Source organism: Hakea prostrata, chromosome 5 (assembly GCF_041222555.1).
Source record: "Hakea prostrata isolate BN-2017 chromosome 5, UWA_Hpros_2, whole genome shotgun sequence".
In the NCBI taxonomy this organism is placed as follows: domain Eukaryota; kingdom Viridiplantae; phylum Streptophyta; class Magnoliopsida; order Proteales; family Proteaceae; genus Hakea; species Hakea prostrata.
The window spans coordinates 28,356,857-28,375,030 of record NC_142604.1 but is presented as its reverse complement, the minus strand read 5'-3'; the positions used below and the strand labels follow the sequence as shown (position 1 = coordinate 28,375,030).

General features: G+C 39.4%; 1 protein-coding gene across 7 annotated transcripts in view; it reads right to left on the bottom strand.

Annotated features, from left to right (window-relative positions):
* The window catches only part of LOC149015786 (vacuolar protein sorting-associated protein, putative (DUF1162)), a 159,289-nt gene that overhangs the window by 49,542 nt on the left and 91,573 nt on the right, over positions 1–18,174 (bottom strand). For all 7 annotated transcript variants that reach the window (XM_089155555.1, XM_089155556.1, XM_089155557.1 and 4 more), the window contains one exon: positions 16,662–16,942. In XM_089155555.1, coding sequence (XP_089011681.1) covers positions 16,662–16,942 — 281 coding nt within the window. The remainder of the gene's footprint in view (positions 1–16,661; positions 16,943–18,174) is intronic.

Genomic DNA, 18,174 nt, shown 5'->3' with positions numbered 1-18,174 from the left:
GTAGTTATAGTTGTTTTACTAGAGCCCCTAACCCCCTCACACCCCTCCCCCACCCCCACCACCCCCAAAAAAAAAAGACTTTCCTTTTCTGGGAAACATAAACAGTGGGAAATATGAAAATGGTCAAACAGAAACCAGAAAGGCTGAAGTAAAAAGCAAAGACTTATAAAGAGTCATGGACAATATTAAACTTCATCACCCTACACAACCAATACATATGTTGAGCTGTTGACCCCAGAAAAAAGAAAAAGAAAAAAATATATATAAATATATATAAATATATATATATATATAAAATAACAATAAATCATGGAACAAATTCGACCGAAATTTCATTAATTTCGGACAAAATGCTTGCATATTTTCAAATCATAACGAAATATGAGGACAAGCACGAATAATGTCCTATATCGTATCGACCGAAACAATATTTCGGCCCAATACTGTATAGAGCCAAAACAATACAATGGTAGGCTATAAAGTGTCCATTTTCGAGCTCTTTTCAACCTATCGTCATTTTCGGACATTTTGAGCAATATCGCTAGGGACATTTCAACCCTATTTTGAGTTTGTTTTTTATTTATTTATTTCTCTTACTTTCAACCCTCTTTTCACCTAATTTATACAACTCCATTTCATTCAAACACTAGATTTGCTCCTCCATTTGTGCATTTTCTCCAATCTTGCAAGGTGAGTAACCAACTTCCTCTCTTCTTTTTTTTTTTTTTTTTTGTGCCTTAAGTCTTCTTGGATTGCTTCCAAATTTAAGTATGTTTACTGTAGAGTGTTGATCTATGAATTTGTAGTGTCAAAATTAATTTTTCATTCTTCCTATTTTTTTTTTTAAATTTTATTGTTATTAAAAATTGTTTAGTAAATTATATATATTGCTAGAAAAGAAAAGTATATGTATAGTAGATGTATGAGCTTCAAATTAACATATGTGAGAGTCCAAACACCATATTGCTGTGATGTTGTTGAATCAATTTTTTTTTCTGTTAATTATGTAATTTTCCTGTTTTAAATTTAAAAATAGGAGAGTATTAGTGGAAGCATGTATGCAATTTTTGGAGCATGTTGTGGAGCTTTTTAAGATAGTTAGTGTGTATTTTGTATATTTTCAAATTATTTCTATGTTAGAAAATACTTATATATATTTTTTTTAATATTTAAAAATAGGAGGTTATTATTAGAAGCATGTATGTAATTTTTGGAACATATTGTGGAGCTTTTCAAAATACTTAGTGTGTATTTCTTGTATCAGACACTCTCTTTCAAAGATGTCAGACATAGCTTGGCAACACGGGAGACCACTGATAGTTGATAGGAGGAAGAGCGAGTGTAATTACTGCAAAAAAAAAAAAGGTGGGGCAGCTAGACTAAAGGTGCATCTAGCTAGTAGAAACAGGGATGTAGTAGGGTGCCAAAAGGTGCCCATAGAGGTCAAGAAGGCAATGGCCTCATATATTAGTGGGGGAAAGCCAAAGAGGAAAGAGAATAGAACACAGAGGGAGGAGTTCGAGGATGCATGCTTAAATGACCTTACAGATCCAGAGGATTATAGTCTAGATGAGATAGGAGAGTATGGATGTCTGAACCAGAGGCTGAACAGATCAGGAGGGTGAGATGAGTAGGGAGTAACAGAGGGTTGATGACATGAGGAGGCAATAGAGGTCTCTGGGTTGTGGGTCCTCTAGAGAGCCAATAGGTATAGGAGGCACAAGCAGCTCCCAAGTCCCTATGAGGAGGAGTCAGAGTGTGAGGCAAGAGGTTCCTATCCCACGGGTCCCTACAAGGGGTCAAGTTTCGTCAACACATCCTACAGATCCGATCTGGAGATTCTTCGCAATGATCCAGCCCTATTTCTGAGGCCTGAGTATAAGCAGAGAAAGTTGAAGCACTTATGGGGGAGTGTGAAGGAAAAAGTGGGCATGGAATTCTCCAAATGGGCTTATTACCATAGTATTCCAACACATACAGCCCAAGGGCCCTACTATAGGAACATGATTGAGGAGATAGGCAAAGCTGAGAGTGATGTACAGGGACCCACTCCATATAAGATAGATAATGTCTATTTGCCTAAGCATTAAGAAGACTTAAATGAGTATATTAAGGGATTAAATCCCATGTGGGCTCAATATGGAGTGAATGTGATGGCTGATGGTTGGACTAGTCCCACTAAACAGTCAATCATCAATTTCATGTTGAATTGTGATGGAGGACAGTGTTCCTCAACTCAGTAAATGCATCCGGTGGTAAGAAGGATACAAAATATATTTAAAATTATTAAAGCAAGTGGTGAAGGAGGTTGGAGTGGAAAATGTGATACAAATTGTGTCTGATAATGGCTCCAACTACAAGAAAGCAGGGTTGAAGATGTAGGAGAACTCTAGGTATAAAAAGATTCAAAACATCTAGTATTAATATTCATTTTTAAATACATATATTTACATAACATGTACACTTTATGACTTTCTATTGATGCCTTGATGGATGGATAGATATAAGCTCTTTTGGACTCCATATGCTACTCACTGCATTGACTTAGTACTGAAGGACATCGGAAAGGTCAAGCTTGTGAAGAAGACCATGGAGCAAGCCCGACAAGTTAGCACCTTCATCTATAACCACACATATGCATTAAAGATGATAAGGGACAAGTGTCAGGTGACTTAGTGAGGCCAGGCATAACCAGATTTGCTACTAATTGGATAATACTGCAGAGCTTTTAAGAGTAGGAAGACTAGCCTTAGGAGCATGTTTGCATCAGAGCAGTGGTTTGGCTGGGAGGGTTTTTCATCCGTGGGAGGAAGGAGAGCACTGTTGATCATACTCGATGAGATTTCCTGGCATAATGTGAGAATAGTGGTGAAGATGCTTGAGCCTATGGTGCATGTGTTAAGGATGGTAGATCAGCAGAGAAAACCTACTCTACCACACATTTGCTGCAGTAGAGAGGATGAGGCAGCAAGTTGCTTAGGTCCACCCATACGGCAGCAAGAAAGTCCTCAACATCATCCAAGTTAGATGGCAGTCTATGTTGCAACATCCACTGCATAAGGCTGGTGAGTTGTTAAGTCTAGTATTCAATTTAATTTCCATTATATTATCACACTATTAAGCATTAACTATTCCCTTCTATACAAACTTTTTCTTACACAACATACTATTTAAACCCAAGTACCATTACAAGGACTATCTTGGGATGAGGCAAGATTTGACGGATGCCATCCAAATTGTAGTGGAGAAGTTGGAACCGGATCCATCTAAACAAGCAATCATCCTTATGGAGATGAGATAGTGATTTGAATCATTTGATATTTATAATTCATAGTTTTATACTAAGTCATTTACCTAATAACTAGTTATTGTTTTCTCTATTTATATAATAGATAAAGGCATTTAGGGATGCCACTGGGAGCTTAGGTTGTTCTGTGGCCGTATCGGACGGGAATCCGCCCCCTGGGGGTAAGTTCATTCATTTATTTCATTATATATTTAATTATTATATTCCATCTTTAATTTAGTTATTTAAGTATTGAAATGACTTGGAGTCTCTGTTGTTGCAGCTAAGTGGTGGTTGCAATTTGGACATGACTCACCCCACTTGAGTGTGATTGTAAGCAAAGTGCTCTCCAAACATGTTTTGCCACTGGTTGTGAGCGAAACTAGAGCACCTTCAACCTCACTCACTCGAAGAGGCACAACTGATTGGGTGTGAAGCATCCAAAGGACCTTATCTACATGCACTATAATATGAGACTGAAGGAGGATCATATTAGACAAGGGATGGACAGAGAGAGTAACAATATCGAGTTGGCCGACATATTTGAGCTGGATTATGATGATAACCCAATAGTTGACTGGATCAGGGACAGTGGAAAGCCATTGCTGGATGAGGAGGGAGGTCATCCCAGTAGACAGATTGCTAAGGAGATGGGGGCTGATGTGGAGGACTTCATGACCCAAGAGGGGAGTGCACATGCAGTGCCCGCCCGTTCCTTCGTGCCACACCCTAGTGCATCCACCCACAGTGAGGATTTGATTGTCTGGCCCAACACTGAGGATGATGTGACTCAAGCCTCCAGCGATGACGACAATGGAGATGACGATGACGATGACGATGACGATGATGGAGGGGATAAGGAGGGTGTTGGACCTCGTGATCAGGATTTAGCTGATCCTAGGGATAGACCACCACCAGCACCAGCAATACGTGAGAGTCAAAACAGAGGAGGATGACCAACGATATTCACAGGCGAGAGTAAGTTCACTCACGCGACACAGGATTCAAACCATACTGGAGCTGCATCTTAAGGCCAAAATGTGTCCTCTACGCATTTGAGGAAGGGGAAGGGGAGACAACACGACAATAGCATAGAGGACACGCCATCATATGGGTCCTACCGTCCGGCTGATGCTTAGAGCTTGGTGGGATATGAGATCGATGAGCATTGATGATTCTAGAGACTCCTCCACCTCTAGAGGATCCGGATGGCATAGGCATGCAAAGTCCTCATACGATACTATTGTGGAGAGTATTGATTATACTGGGTCGACTTAAAGAGCTTATGGTTATGGACCACATGGTGTCCCTCCTGGCTATCAGACTCAAGGTTGGCCACTAGTGGAGCCTTATGGTTATGGAGCAGCTTATGGTGTCCCTCCCACTATCACCTATCGCAGTCAGCCACTAGAACCTTATTGTTAGTATGGACATTATCCTTATGCTGACAACCAGGGTGCTCCTTCATTTGTTGAGCAGATCTTCCACTCTATTCCACAGCCACCAGGCCCACCACCAACCTTTCCATATGCAGTTGAGCCGATTCCGTATTCGGAGATTCACCACTTCCCAATGTCAGGAACTCTTAGGCATGTGGAAGAGGCCACGTACAAAGCTGTAGTTGCTCACTACATCGACAACTATATGAGACAAACATCATGGAACTTGTATTGTCATTTGTATGGGGTGCAGACGGAAGAGGGAGACATCGAATAGAGTAGACTTGTAATTAGTAACATTCTCGCTTCTTCTCATATGTAGTATATAATTGGAAAGTTGGATGTTATATTTTCAATGGTTCTTTTGGTAAACTAGTAGTTTTATAGTGTTTATTATGCTTGAAATAGGTAGTATGCAAGAATCCAAATCATTTTGAGTCCATATAAGGCTCAAAATTGAAGTTACAATTGTCAGAAAAAAAAGTGTCGAGTTTCGGTCGAGATTTCAACCGAAACATAAGAATTCCGGCCTTTTGCAAGGTCGAAATTCCCATATCGATCAAAATTTGTTCCTTGCTATAAATACAAGAAACTAGCCTGTCTTCCACTCACAGTGACCACCATCGCAGCAGCAATTTGTTCAAGGGGAAGATTATTGTAATAGTGAAGATAAGAAAGCAGCTACCATTTTTATCTAACATTCTAATGACAGAAATGCTCACATTTACTTGCAATGCTCAACATTTGATCACTGCATCTTCAATGATTGCTGCTATGATTGATCCTTATTTCTAGTTTCATCTCTAAAAATCCTGAAATCTCTCACTCCAAGGTGTTGAATGGTTGCACATAATGCCAATGATTCAGTTACCCCAATCTTGTTCAACTTATAGTGATGCTTCACCCATGGGGCTGCCTCGGGCACTCTTGTCATGCATGTCCTCTCATTTTATAATCTCCTATAGATACACTCCTACACTGTGCGCTAAAGGAACATTTGAAAGACAATTGATCCCTGTTTTCTATTCCTGCCCAACAAAAAACAAATTATGATCTACCTGAATGTTTTTACAATACAAAATGTCCCTAGTCTGAAGAATATTCAAAGACATCTCCAGACAGTGGATCATTACCCTGGTGTATTGTCAGGAAACCAAACTCATGGTAGAAGATCACCCTCTCGCCACCTTGAAAAACCGAGATCTCAGTCGAGATATGCCATTTTTTAGCGTCAACTCGGTGGCCCATCTCAATAGGTTTTAGGTCTCAATTGGGCTGAAACTTTGTATTTGGCCTATTTAAGGCCTTTTGAACACATTGATGGCCTTGGATTCATCAGAAAACAACTCTTAAGTATGATTTCTAAGTCTACCCATAGTGTGAAACCGACATGTTGTAGGATTAGGGAATGCAAGTTTATACATGTAATATAGAATCTTAAGGCATATAAATGAAAAGCAAGTGTATCAAATGTGCATCAGATAACCTAAATGCCATCAAAATTCCATCCATATGAGTATCACAATCTCAATTTTCAAGAATAGAATAACAAAATTATATAACCATAAGTTCTATATAAGTCATTAAACCATCAGTTCATAAGACAAGCAGAGAATGATTGATCTTCCTTCAATGTTGTAGATATGCTGAGAGTAGTTGCAAGTGAAAACCAGCTGAAATCCGCAAAAAAATCAGCAAAAATTGAGATTCCAGCAAGATATGATGAGATATGGCAAGATCTCTAGCGAGACATCCCAACTCTCTACTCTCCATCTCCATCTCGTCTCGCTTCTTCCAAATAGCGAGATATCTTGCAAGATCTCCCACCATGACCACACTACTGCCTCCAAGTCCACCGTCTAAGTTTTCAATCTAATAAGACCTGAAGCTCACTTGGTTGTAAATAAGCTTGTAGATGCGCTCTTCCACACAACAAAGTCCTTACGTTCAGTAACAATTATGTACCTTAGGGAGTTCCCTCCAGACCTTATATAGATGAGGGGGAATAGCCAGTATATCTCCACCATTAGCATTACTCAATCAACCCATCCACCATCTCTAAATGTTTTGATCTTGCATCATACCATCTGATGTCCCCATACTTTTTAATGAATCCTCTTAGGATGCCAGTTATCCAGCCACATTCAAGTGCCCAACCAAGTGTTGAACCAATGGTTTGGTTCTATGTTTGTACTTTAACACTTCCCTTCAATCCCAAGAGCAATTATTATGAGGTATCATAGTCCAAGTAGAATCCTCCTTCAAGCATCAGCTATACACCTACTGAACTCAGATTCTGTCCTTTTTAGCAATCCACCAAATTTGCTTCAAGATGCCACCCAAGCTCATGTACTTTATTCGGCAAATCCCCAGCACACATTCTTCCTTAGGTTTACACAACGCATCCAAAGACAACTAGTGCATCTTCCTCTCTAGGGAAGGTCCAATACACAAAACAAACTCTAGTTTACAGATCACATTACCATGTAGGCAAAAAATGCCCAACCGTGATATGTAACATGCTTGCAGCATAGAAGTGAGCAATCAGAGACATCCAGCACATGATATGCATCTTATCTGCTATCCTTCAAGTCTTCCTTTCACTCTTTCTAAGATTGGAAGCACAATCCCTGACCAAAATTCTACCCAAATAAAATACTACTCCAAGATACCTAATAGATACTTGGCTTCAGACTTCAGCGAAACCTGTAATTCCAAAAGTATTCTTCTATTTTAGGCAAAAAGCCTCTCTTCGCATAATATGGGTCCTGGCCTTGTTGAAATGTAACCTAGAGCACGCTACAAACTCTTCCAGAACCCCAATAATAGCAATGATTGAATCCTAGAGAACTTTCACAAAAATCAGCAAGTCATCCACGAAAATTAAATGGGGAATCCTCGCAACCTTGCACTTAGGGCAGCAGCTTAATTTTCCCTTCCACCTTCAATCTTCTCCCAATCCCTGTGAACACATCCATTGCTATAGTAAAGATAAGGAGAATAGATCTCCCTGTCGAATACTCCTTACCCGTGCAATGTATCCTGTCAGGCTGCCATTAATAAGTATAGAGAACATACAGGAGTTGATAGAGGCCTTCACCCACCCTAAAAACTTTGAGGGGAATCACATTCTTTCCACAACTTCCAACAAATATTTCTTACTTCAGCATGCTTTGTGCTAATCTACCTTTAGTATTATGGAGGGGGAGGCTGCCTTCTGCTCAATACCTCTTACACTGTCATGACAAACAAAATGTTGTCAGCAATTGATCTTCCCTCAGTGAATGCAGACTGGTGCTCAATACCCCCTTCTAGATCCCAAGAGTGCCTAAAGAACATGACCCCAAATCCATCTGGCATAGGTGCCTCTGAGTCCTTCATCCCGAACACCACCTTGCTGACCCCACTTGATCAGCAGGTTGTGATTTGACTTCTTCAAGTTATTAGTTTTTGTTTAATGTCTCAAAATTTTCTTCTTCTTCTTCCCCCACACCGCCCCCCCTCTCTCTCTCTCTCTCTTTCTCTTTCTAACCCAACTGTTGGTTCACCAAGATATTTTAAGCATCTAGCATACACCATGTTAGAGATGAAGCTTTTAGTGATCAAACCAGCAGCTGAATAGAAAGGAAAAATAGAGAAGAAGAATAAGAAGAAATGAGAAGGAGAACCAGTTGCAGAACCTGTGTTTCTAGTTAAGCTTCCTAGAATTGCAACTAGTCTTATTTCTATATCCCAAGGCTCAAAGTACAACTTGAGGGACGTATTATTGTCCTCTAAAAAGGAAAATAAAAGCTACAACTTGTGGACGGAATATACTAACAAAAAATCTATCCAAAACAGAAAGAACAAAGAAGGAAAGTATGAAAATAGAAGCGAAGGAACACCAATTCCTCAAAACTTGTTCCCCATGGATTCTTCTCTAAAAATAGAAACTCAGTTACTTGAGCACCAAGGCTGCTGCCCCACGTCTTGCGCACCAAAACAGCCAACGCAAGCATGTGGAAGTCTTAACACACCCCCTCAAGCAAAAGCATACATGTCTCCCATACCCAGCTTGAAACAAATAGTTTTAAAAAATTAGGTCTGAACAAGGCTTTAGTGAATACGCCAGCTAGCTTATCAGAAGCCACAGAGGGTGTCTCAATAATTTTCTTCCTGACAACATCACAAACAAAATGGCAGTGAACCTCTATATGCTCTGTCCTCTCATAGAACACTAGGTTACTAGCAATACACATAGCTGCTTGATTATCACAAGACATCCGCGTGGGGGTGGAGACTCGAAACCCCATCTCTTCTGCTTCAGCAGGGGTTCGGGCAATAGTGGACTGCTTTCACTCCTCCAAGTCACAAGATTGCCACCAAGGAAGGTACAATAACCCATGTTAGATTGACGATCAGCTGAAGATCCTGCCCAATCCGCATCAAAAGAAGCAACCAAATCCATACTTCAATTTGGTCGATAAATAAGTCCTTTATTAGGAGCACTCTTGAGATACCCCAAGTACTCTCATTGTTGCATCCTCATGGGCCTTTCTAGGGGATTACATAAAATGACTTAATGAACCTACAAAATAGGAAATTTCAAGACGTGTAACTACGAGATAAATAAGCTTTCCAATAAGACTTCTCTAGCGATGAACATCATCCAATAAGTTGTCACCATCATCTAGCCCCAATTTGAATTGAGGATCCATGGGGATGTTAGTAGGTTTGGAGGCAAGCATTCCAGTTTCTGCCAAAATATCCAGAACATATTTTCTCTATGACAAACTAACTCCTTTCTTACTATGAATTACCTCAATTCCCAAGAAGTGTTGTAGGTTACTCAAGTCTTTGGTCTAGAAATATTTTGGTCAGTGTGTCGTAACTGCATTGATGGATCCAACACCACTGATAACATCATCAACATAAACAGCCATAATGACTACACCGCCACCTTATCGTCTAACAGAAATAGAAGGGTAAGAATAACACTAGGCAAATCCAAAGACTCCACAGTCTTGATAAATTTCTCAAACCAAGCCCGTAGAGATTGTTTGAGACCATAAATTGCTTTATCAAGCATTGTCCTCCTCCTGAGCAACATATCTCGGAGGTTGCTCCATATAAACCTCTTTTCAGATCACCATACAAGAAAGCATTTTTCATATCAAGCTGAAAAAAGAGGTGAGTCATGATTTATAATGAAAGAAATTAACACACGGTTTGAATTGAGTCTAGCCACATGAGAAGAAGTCTCAAAATAGTCCACATCATATGTTTGTGCATAACCCTTGGCCACCAGACAAGCCTTGGGCTGTTCATCAGTACCATCAAAATGATACTTAATAGTATACACCCAACGACAATGGGACCACAACCCTTCCAGGGAGTAACTCTACGAAAGACTTATATGTGACGAGATTGTAAAGCGTCCATTTCAACATTCATGGTGGCTTTCCAGCCAAGAATTTTAAGGGTGTCATCATCATGGGTTGGAATACAAAAGGCAGATAGGCAAACCACAAGATGATGAAAGTTAAGGGGTAGATGAGAAACAAACACATAATTGAAAATATGATATCCGATATTAGAAGGTATAGTGCAAGTACGAGTACTTTTCCTCAAGGGAATCAGTAAGTCATCCAAAGTTTGAATAAGGTCTCCACTGGAGGAATCCAATGGTGGAGAAGGTGAAGATGGAACTAATATGGGACTGGCATCATCCTCCACTAGAGGAGAAATGCCAATATCACTAGGGGGAGTTGTACTACCCACAATACACTCTCCCAACTTACGCTTCCACTGATAGACCTAGAAAGGGGCACTGTTTGTTGAAGGAACTAAAGATGGAAAAAGAGGAGCATCATTCAAAACAAGGTTTTCATTAGGCAGAGGTGGACTTGAATAATATGGGGTATCCCCAAAGAAAGTCACATCAACACTCAAAAACTGTTTCCGATGAATAGGATCATAGGATCGAAAACCTTTTTAAGTAAATGAGTACCTAAGAAATTTGCATTCAACAAAACTTAGGAGAAAATTTATCCACAATATGAGGTATGTGAAAAAAACAAACACAACCAAAAACTTTGGGTGGCACTAAAAGCAGGTCTCTATTTGAAAAAACCACTAAAAACAGATATTCGTTAGAAAGCAAGGCCAAAGGCATTCCATTAATCAGATGACCCGCAGTCAAAACAACATCACACCAGTAACTCTTGGGCACATTCACCTAAATTAAGAGAGCTTGTGCAACCTCAAAGAGGTGACCATTCTTATGTTCAACCACTCCATTTTGTTGAGAAGTGAATGAACAACTGGTTTGATGAATATTCTCAAGAGAATCACAAAAATTAGATATAATATTTTGCACATATTCTAGAGCATTATCATATCTAAAAATTTTAACATGTAAAAGAAAATGAGTCCTTTATTTCATGGATAAAATTTTTAAAGATAGATAAGACTCAATTCGACCCTTTAAAAGATACAACCATTTAAGACAAGAAAAGTCGTCCAACAAATTGAGAAGATGCCAAAATCCATGTCTATTACTAAAACTCTGCAAGGACTCCAAATATCTAAATGGACTGAAGAAAACAAAAACTCACCACGAAGGGCAGAGCGTGGAGGATAGGTGGCACGATGGGGATTCCCCAACTCACATGCCTCTCACAATTCAACCAAGGCACAGACTTAAAAGAAGGAAATAAATTTTTAACCTAGCTAAGTAAAGATGGCCTAAACGGCAGTGCCACTAAAAAGGATCCATGCCATCATCAGAGAGAGCTGCAATTCTAGCTCAGATGATTGATGTCAGCTCGTAGAGTCTTCTATAGTTCCCCAAAAGAAGATCCAGCGACATTATTGTTGGTTGCTACTGTTTTAGTACCACCATCAGATACAGCATGATTGGCAAGTTCCTTGGCCCATTTTGGCTTTTCCCATTCTTAGTCCAACAAGCTTCTACCAAGGGTCTAGTTTTACCACAACAAGTACACATGCGAGATGACTAATCCGATTGCTAAACAACACATCCACTAGAAGATCTACTAACTCCCCTTAAACCACGGCCGCAGCCCCTTCCACTACTGGGGGTAAAAGCAGAACTCTCTCCTTTAGAAATATTTCCAAAGAAATTACTTTTAGGCAAGAGAATCCGTTGGAGTTTAAGTATGCATCACTGAGATTGGGACGTGCTCAGCAGACACCAGCCGAGATGTCCTTTGACGGCTTTCAATTCAAGGTTCAATCCTGCAAGAAACTTAGACACAAAAATCTCATCCCGTTGTGCCTTAAGCTTCTCAATATCTGTATTAAGGGGTTGAAAAACATTCAACTCCTCCATCATGCTCCTAAAGGAAGTGTAATAATCCTCCAAAGATTTGTCAACCTACTGAAACTGAAATAATTTCGATAAATACTATAGATACTTGCCATATTTTTGGCCTAGGAATGGGATTCTTGCAAATCATCCCATGTTCCCTTGGCAATCTTGTGGAACGTAGCATTGGCTGCTAAGTTAGGGTCCATACTATTCCACATCTAAATCTCGGCCCAACCAAAGTAGGATTTATCATTCTCGGCAAGGGTTCAAACCCAATGAACTTAAGCTTACCTTTTCCAAGGATATAAACATGAATAACTTGGGACCAAAGCAAGCAATTAAAACCACCTTCAAGTTTGATGGAGTTAATCTGAACATTCATATGATCTCCTTAAGCTCCCTTAGATTCAACAGTATTCATGGTTGAATCACTAGTAATGGACTATATGATAAACTGAGATAAGGATCACACAATCTGTAGCATGAACTAGCAGCCCAGAACTTGAAGGAAGATAACACTAGAAATCTACAGAGTGCTGAACCAAATGGGTAAGTTTGCAGAATGAAGTGCAGAAAAATAACTCTGCTGAATGCAGAAATATAGGGCTAAACAATAGTCAGAATCAATCAAGTTCTAGGATCTTCAAAAGGGTAATAGGTGGGGAAGATCAGTCATCGGTTTACATTAACACCTGATCTAGCAGTACATTAATTGCAGCAGTAGGTGGCTGCGCACCAAGGAGACTAGCACAGAAAGGGAACTTCACAAGAGAACATTAGAGAGAGCACTATTTTGATTAAGAACTCTGATACCACGTTAGAAATCAAGCTTTTATTAATCAAACCAGTAACTTAATCGAAAGGAAAAACAGAGAAGAAAAAGAGGAAGAAAAGAGGAGAAGAACCAGCAGCAGAAGCCTGCAATTCTAGTCAAGGTTCCTAGAATCGCGGGAAGTCTTTAAATAGATCTGAAGGGTCAAAGTAGAACTTGGAGACAAGTAATCTTGCTCTCTAAAAATAAAATAGAAACTACTTATGGACAGAATAAAGTAACACAAAATCTATCCAAAATAGAAAGAACAGAAAAGGAAAGTATTATAGTAGAAACAAACTGGAAAATAGAAACTTAGGAACTCCAACTCCTCAAAACTTGTGAACCAAGGATTCTTCTCTAAAAAAAAATTCAGTTACTCGTGCACCAAGGCTGCTTAGGCTGCTGCCCCATGTCTTGTGCACCAAGAAAGTAAACCTTAAGCACACGCAAATCTCAACACACCCATTAGGGCCTTCATTCAATCCAACTTACAGCCACATCAGCTGAGATATAGCTGTCTTTTCTGCTCAATATTCTCAGTATTGTTTCATAGTTGAGTCTGGTTTTCTTCTAGGTTCCTGGAGATGTCTTTTCAGCCTAGTGACCTCATCAAATGGGAAGTAAACCCCCTTCTTCTTTTTTCTCTCATTGAATTTCACATGCCCATGTTGTCCAATTACTCCAAATTATTCTGAAAATTCGAAAAAGAAATATACAGGTTCAAAGAGACCTGATTTTTACATTGGAATATTATCTGGCTAATCAGTGGAGTCAGTTTATCAAGCATCAATGCTATACAGAATGATAAGGTGGATACAAATAAAGATCCGCGATGAAACCTCGAATCTAGGGTTAGGGGTAATTTGGTAAATTCCCCAGATTCCTAGGCTGCCCAGCATTTCCAGCCAAAGAGGGAGGATGTTTAGGGTTTTAGGGGACTCTTGAGTCCCTAAAACTCTGTTGTACATGGTGATTCTGATCTGAACTTCAAAACTTAGGGTTTGTGGAAGCTAAAGTTCTGCAGAATTTATTAAGAAGAAGACAAAGTGCAGAATTTAAAAACTTAGAACACAAGGCCAAATTCTGAAATTAATTTGCAGGTTTTATGTTCCGAAGGGTGGGGCAACTTAAATGGGATGAAAAAGGTAGGCATAAGGGGCTGGGAAAAGGAAACTGTAGGGAGTGGGTCTCTAGGGTAGCCGTAGGCAGGAAAGAGAGGGAGGGAGGCCTGCAGGTGTTGCATTGCAGCAGCAAGTCAGGGATAAGGGACTGTTGCACAGAACAGGGGAGGGGCAGGGGCATGGCACCATGGCTTACGGAAGGTGGGGAAAAGGTGGAGAGCTTCAGGACTTACTTGTAAACTGAAGGGAATTGCTGGAACTGCTGTTGAAATGCGTAAAGAAGAAGAAGAGAATCAAAAATTAAAGAAATACTATTACAAACCCAGCTGCAGGTCAAACACCAGGGATCCCACAACTTTCTCTTAAGGCCGATTCTTCAAACTCAAATTTAACCTCATCGATCAATCTGAAAATGACAATGCAAGAAGAGGCTATTATACCCTAAAAATAAAAGACTCTGACTATGATTGGGAGCCCTAATAAATAAGGTTCCCAACTCTTGACCAAAACACTCAAAACGGAATCAACTTACTACAAGACATCAACCCTTAAATTTGAATCTTGTTAAGATACTTAACTAAATAACATCCAAATAAAAACAACCTCTAAAAGACAAGAACCCCTTTAGACAAGGAATCCTATCTTATCCCAACTAACTAATTTCTAAAGAGTTGGACACTTATAATTCAAAATTCACTAACCTAGATAGGAACCCTTGGATCAAGGGGATTCTTTCAAGACCCATATTGAGCCCCAAAGGGGGCTAAAAATGACCAAAATGCCCCATGGCAGGTTTGGCCTTTCTACATTGGCTTCTATTTTAGAGTGGGCTTGGGCCGCTTTTGGCTCTTCTTGGGCTGTTTGGGGCCCAAAATACAGCATTGAACAACTAAAAAAATATTAGAAAACTAATATGGACTGAATGGAATTCATAAGAGTACCTATATGGACTGTGCTTTAAAGAAATGTATTCTACTACTTATTTTTTGTCCAAAGACCCAAGTTCTCACCTACACTTATTAATGAATTGGGTAAGGCCATGTACATTTGACTCTCCCCATACACAGATAAACATGGGAGCTATGTGCACTGAGCATGGCCTTTGAGTGATTAAAAAAGAAAACTTCTGCATCAAAGTGTTAAACAAGTGTAACCCATGTACCATTGGGTACATAATGAGTGGTGTACATGTCATGACTCATGAGTGGAATTCCATTATTGTTTGGCACCTAGCTAATTAGTTCTGGCTTTATATTCTGTTCACTAGTTGGGTATACCATGGAAGAGTTACCAGATAGGACTAACTAGGGAATCATCTACATTCTACATTGTATTGGTTTTACTACTTTTAAAAGTTGAAGGGGACTGCCTAGGTAAGTTGATTCCACTACTCTTTCTTTGCCAGATGCAGTTTTCTTCTCCTGTTTTGCCCCAACTGCTAGCACTGTTATCTAGATTTTATTGTCACTCGGCAAAGCGGAAATCAAACATCAAATCATGGACTGAACTATCAAGCATACTCGAATAAAAATGAAGTTTTTCCTGAATATCATCCTTTCTTGATTCTTTCTCCTAAGTACACATAACCTGAAAAAGTGGCCTAAATTTGGATGGTCATGCATAATTTGCAATCTATCATATATACTTGCATTTGCTGACAAGGTTTTTTTTTTCCCCCTTTAGTTTGGGGTGGGCGGTCAGCGGGAGGAAATTTTGGAATATGTGTCAGTTTGGTAGAGTTTGGAGTGGCAAACTCAGGTTTGGCTAGAATTCTCCCTGCTTGCAAAAAATAGCTGATCAGGATAGCGGCATTCTATTTCTGGGCCAGGCGGGAGGTGAAGGCTTGAAGACCTCCCAGTAAAGAAGACAGGAAAAATGTGCTGTTTGTCTAATGTCCGGTACTTAATACTTGGTAGCACCTGTATGCTTTATACTCTGTATATTGCTTGTTTTGTTTGGATCCCCTAGGTTCACTTAAGCCAGTGTCCTAATATGCAAATTGGTCTTTCCTTCTATTGTAATATGGGTACAAGGGATAAGAGTCAATCAAGCTTTACTAGGGTTGCCTTAGGGGCATTATTCTACTTTTACCTCATACCATTCAGCACAAACAAAGTTGGGCTAGTAGCTCATGGACACAAGCAAGCTTTGCCAAACAATCATGCTAAATAAACTTAATGCGTATTTGAGTGGTTTACACCTCTACATTAGTTTTGGGTTTTATAATATTCTGTGGAATAGCCTAGGGTAGAGTGCAGCTGCAATGTAGACTATCAACATACTGTCCAAAGTCAAAGTAGGGTTCAAATTTGTAAACAGTAATACTTTGGTTGTATTTCTAAGGCATACAAACAGGGTGGGTGCTATGTTTAAGGACCTATCTTGGACATACAGCCACCGAAACACACCACCAGATTAAGATGGGAATAAATATACCAATGCACCAAGATATCCCTAGAGCTCAGTTTCATGGCCTGACAAAACCAGAGACAGAACTGAGATCTAAAACTTTACTTCCTACACATCTTCTAATTCCACACACTAATATATCTAGGAAATAAATTCTGCAGAAACTATAACCCCCAAGAAAGCGTATTTTAGAGCAATGGTCAAAATAAAGCAAAGAGAAGTGACAGTGTCAACTGTTAAGAAACATTAACACAAAAGTAATTCTGGACAAAGAACATACTGCATGTTCAACTCCCCAAGAGCAAGGATCAGGACCAAACTATTTTCATAATCGTCCGCAAGGTCAATATGGAAATGAAGACAGTTTAAATTAGCACCAACAGAACACTGAAAAGTAGAACTCCTTGGTTCCCCCATGCTGAACTTCGACAAATCAATCACCCCATGGACTTTTAATTCTGATTTTGACTGCAGAATATCCAGATATGTGTAGTATCCCACAAGTGCATCATATATTGACGGTGAGAAATGTGCAGAAAGTGATGGCACAACTAGATGAACCTGCAACCGAATGTGGAAAAAGGGGTGACTAAACAGTTGAATAAAACCTGGGCCGCTATAAATGAATCAGTAGACCCCATAAAAAAGAAAGTTCTATAAAGAACTCTTTACAGAAACCGAATAACTAAGATATCATTACATATGTCATACTTCAAAATATTTCTTACATTGGTTCAATCCATTTGACTCGAATTCGTCAGTTAGGTTGAAGCATTTAATAAATAAAAGATTTCATCTGATGTTTCACAGTATACAAAGTTCGCATAAGTTCACCAATGAAACTTAAGTAAATAGAATACAAAGAATTAAGAGAAAAACAACACAAAAAAGATTATATAAATTAAAAAATAAATTTCCCAAAAAATTAAAAAAATAAAATAAAAAAGCATATTTTCTTTGGTTTAAGGCATATCAAGGCATTGCTTAGGATGCCAAATCAGGGCTTTACTGACCACAATAGATGCTTGTTGGCTTAAAAAAAGTGTACAATCACTTTTGTCCTCAAACAACTGCCTTGTCGCATAGGCGACGATGCTGGTGGTGGTGGTTGGGATGTTGGTGACAGAGGGACTAATGGTGGTGACACTGGTTATGGAGTGTCAGGCAAGCATTATGATGAAAATTGCAGATTGATTCTCTACATGATGAAGAGGACCAAAAGTTTCAAATGTTAGAGACTGGGATTGAGGAAGAGGCATAGAAGTTCACAAGGGAGAAACAATCTAGTCATGCAACACAAGATCAGAATCATGGTTAAATATTGTCAATTTTGTTGCTACTATTGACCTAGATCTAGTCAGGATGAGGTACATAGGGCCTCTGATGGATATCCAGCTTGCCAGGCACTGATGCCATGAGTTTAAGGGAGATTTAACCAATGGTAGCAACATCATTTAGAATATAATCCTAGTCACCATAGTACCGTACCACCTCAGAAAGCATTGCCAGTGAAGGTGCCTCAAAGCCTCATGAACAAGATAGGGAGCAAATTCTTACCCACCACACTACAATGGATCATTGCATTGAGTGCCAGGTCATAAATTAAATACCTAAACTTAGCCTTATCCAATTTCTTGTAAATACTAGAAGTCTATAACGTGTCCTCTGTGTATGGTTACTCCTCCTAAACCAATGTGAGAGGCATATGTAGCAAACTCAAAATACCATATCAACATAGGTAACCTTAGTACTGGGGCTTTAGTCATCTTTTCATTGATTAGGTTGATAATACT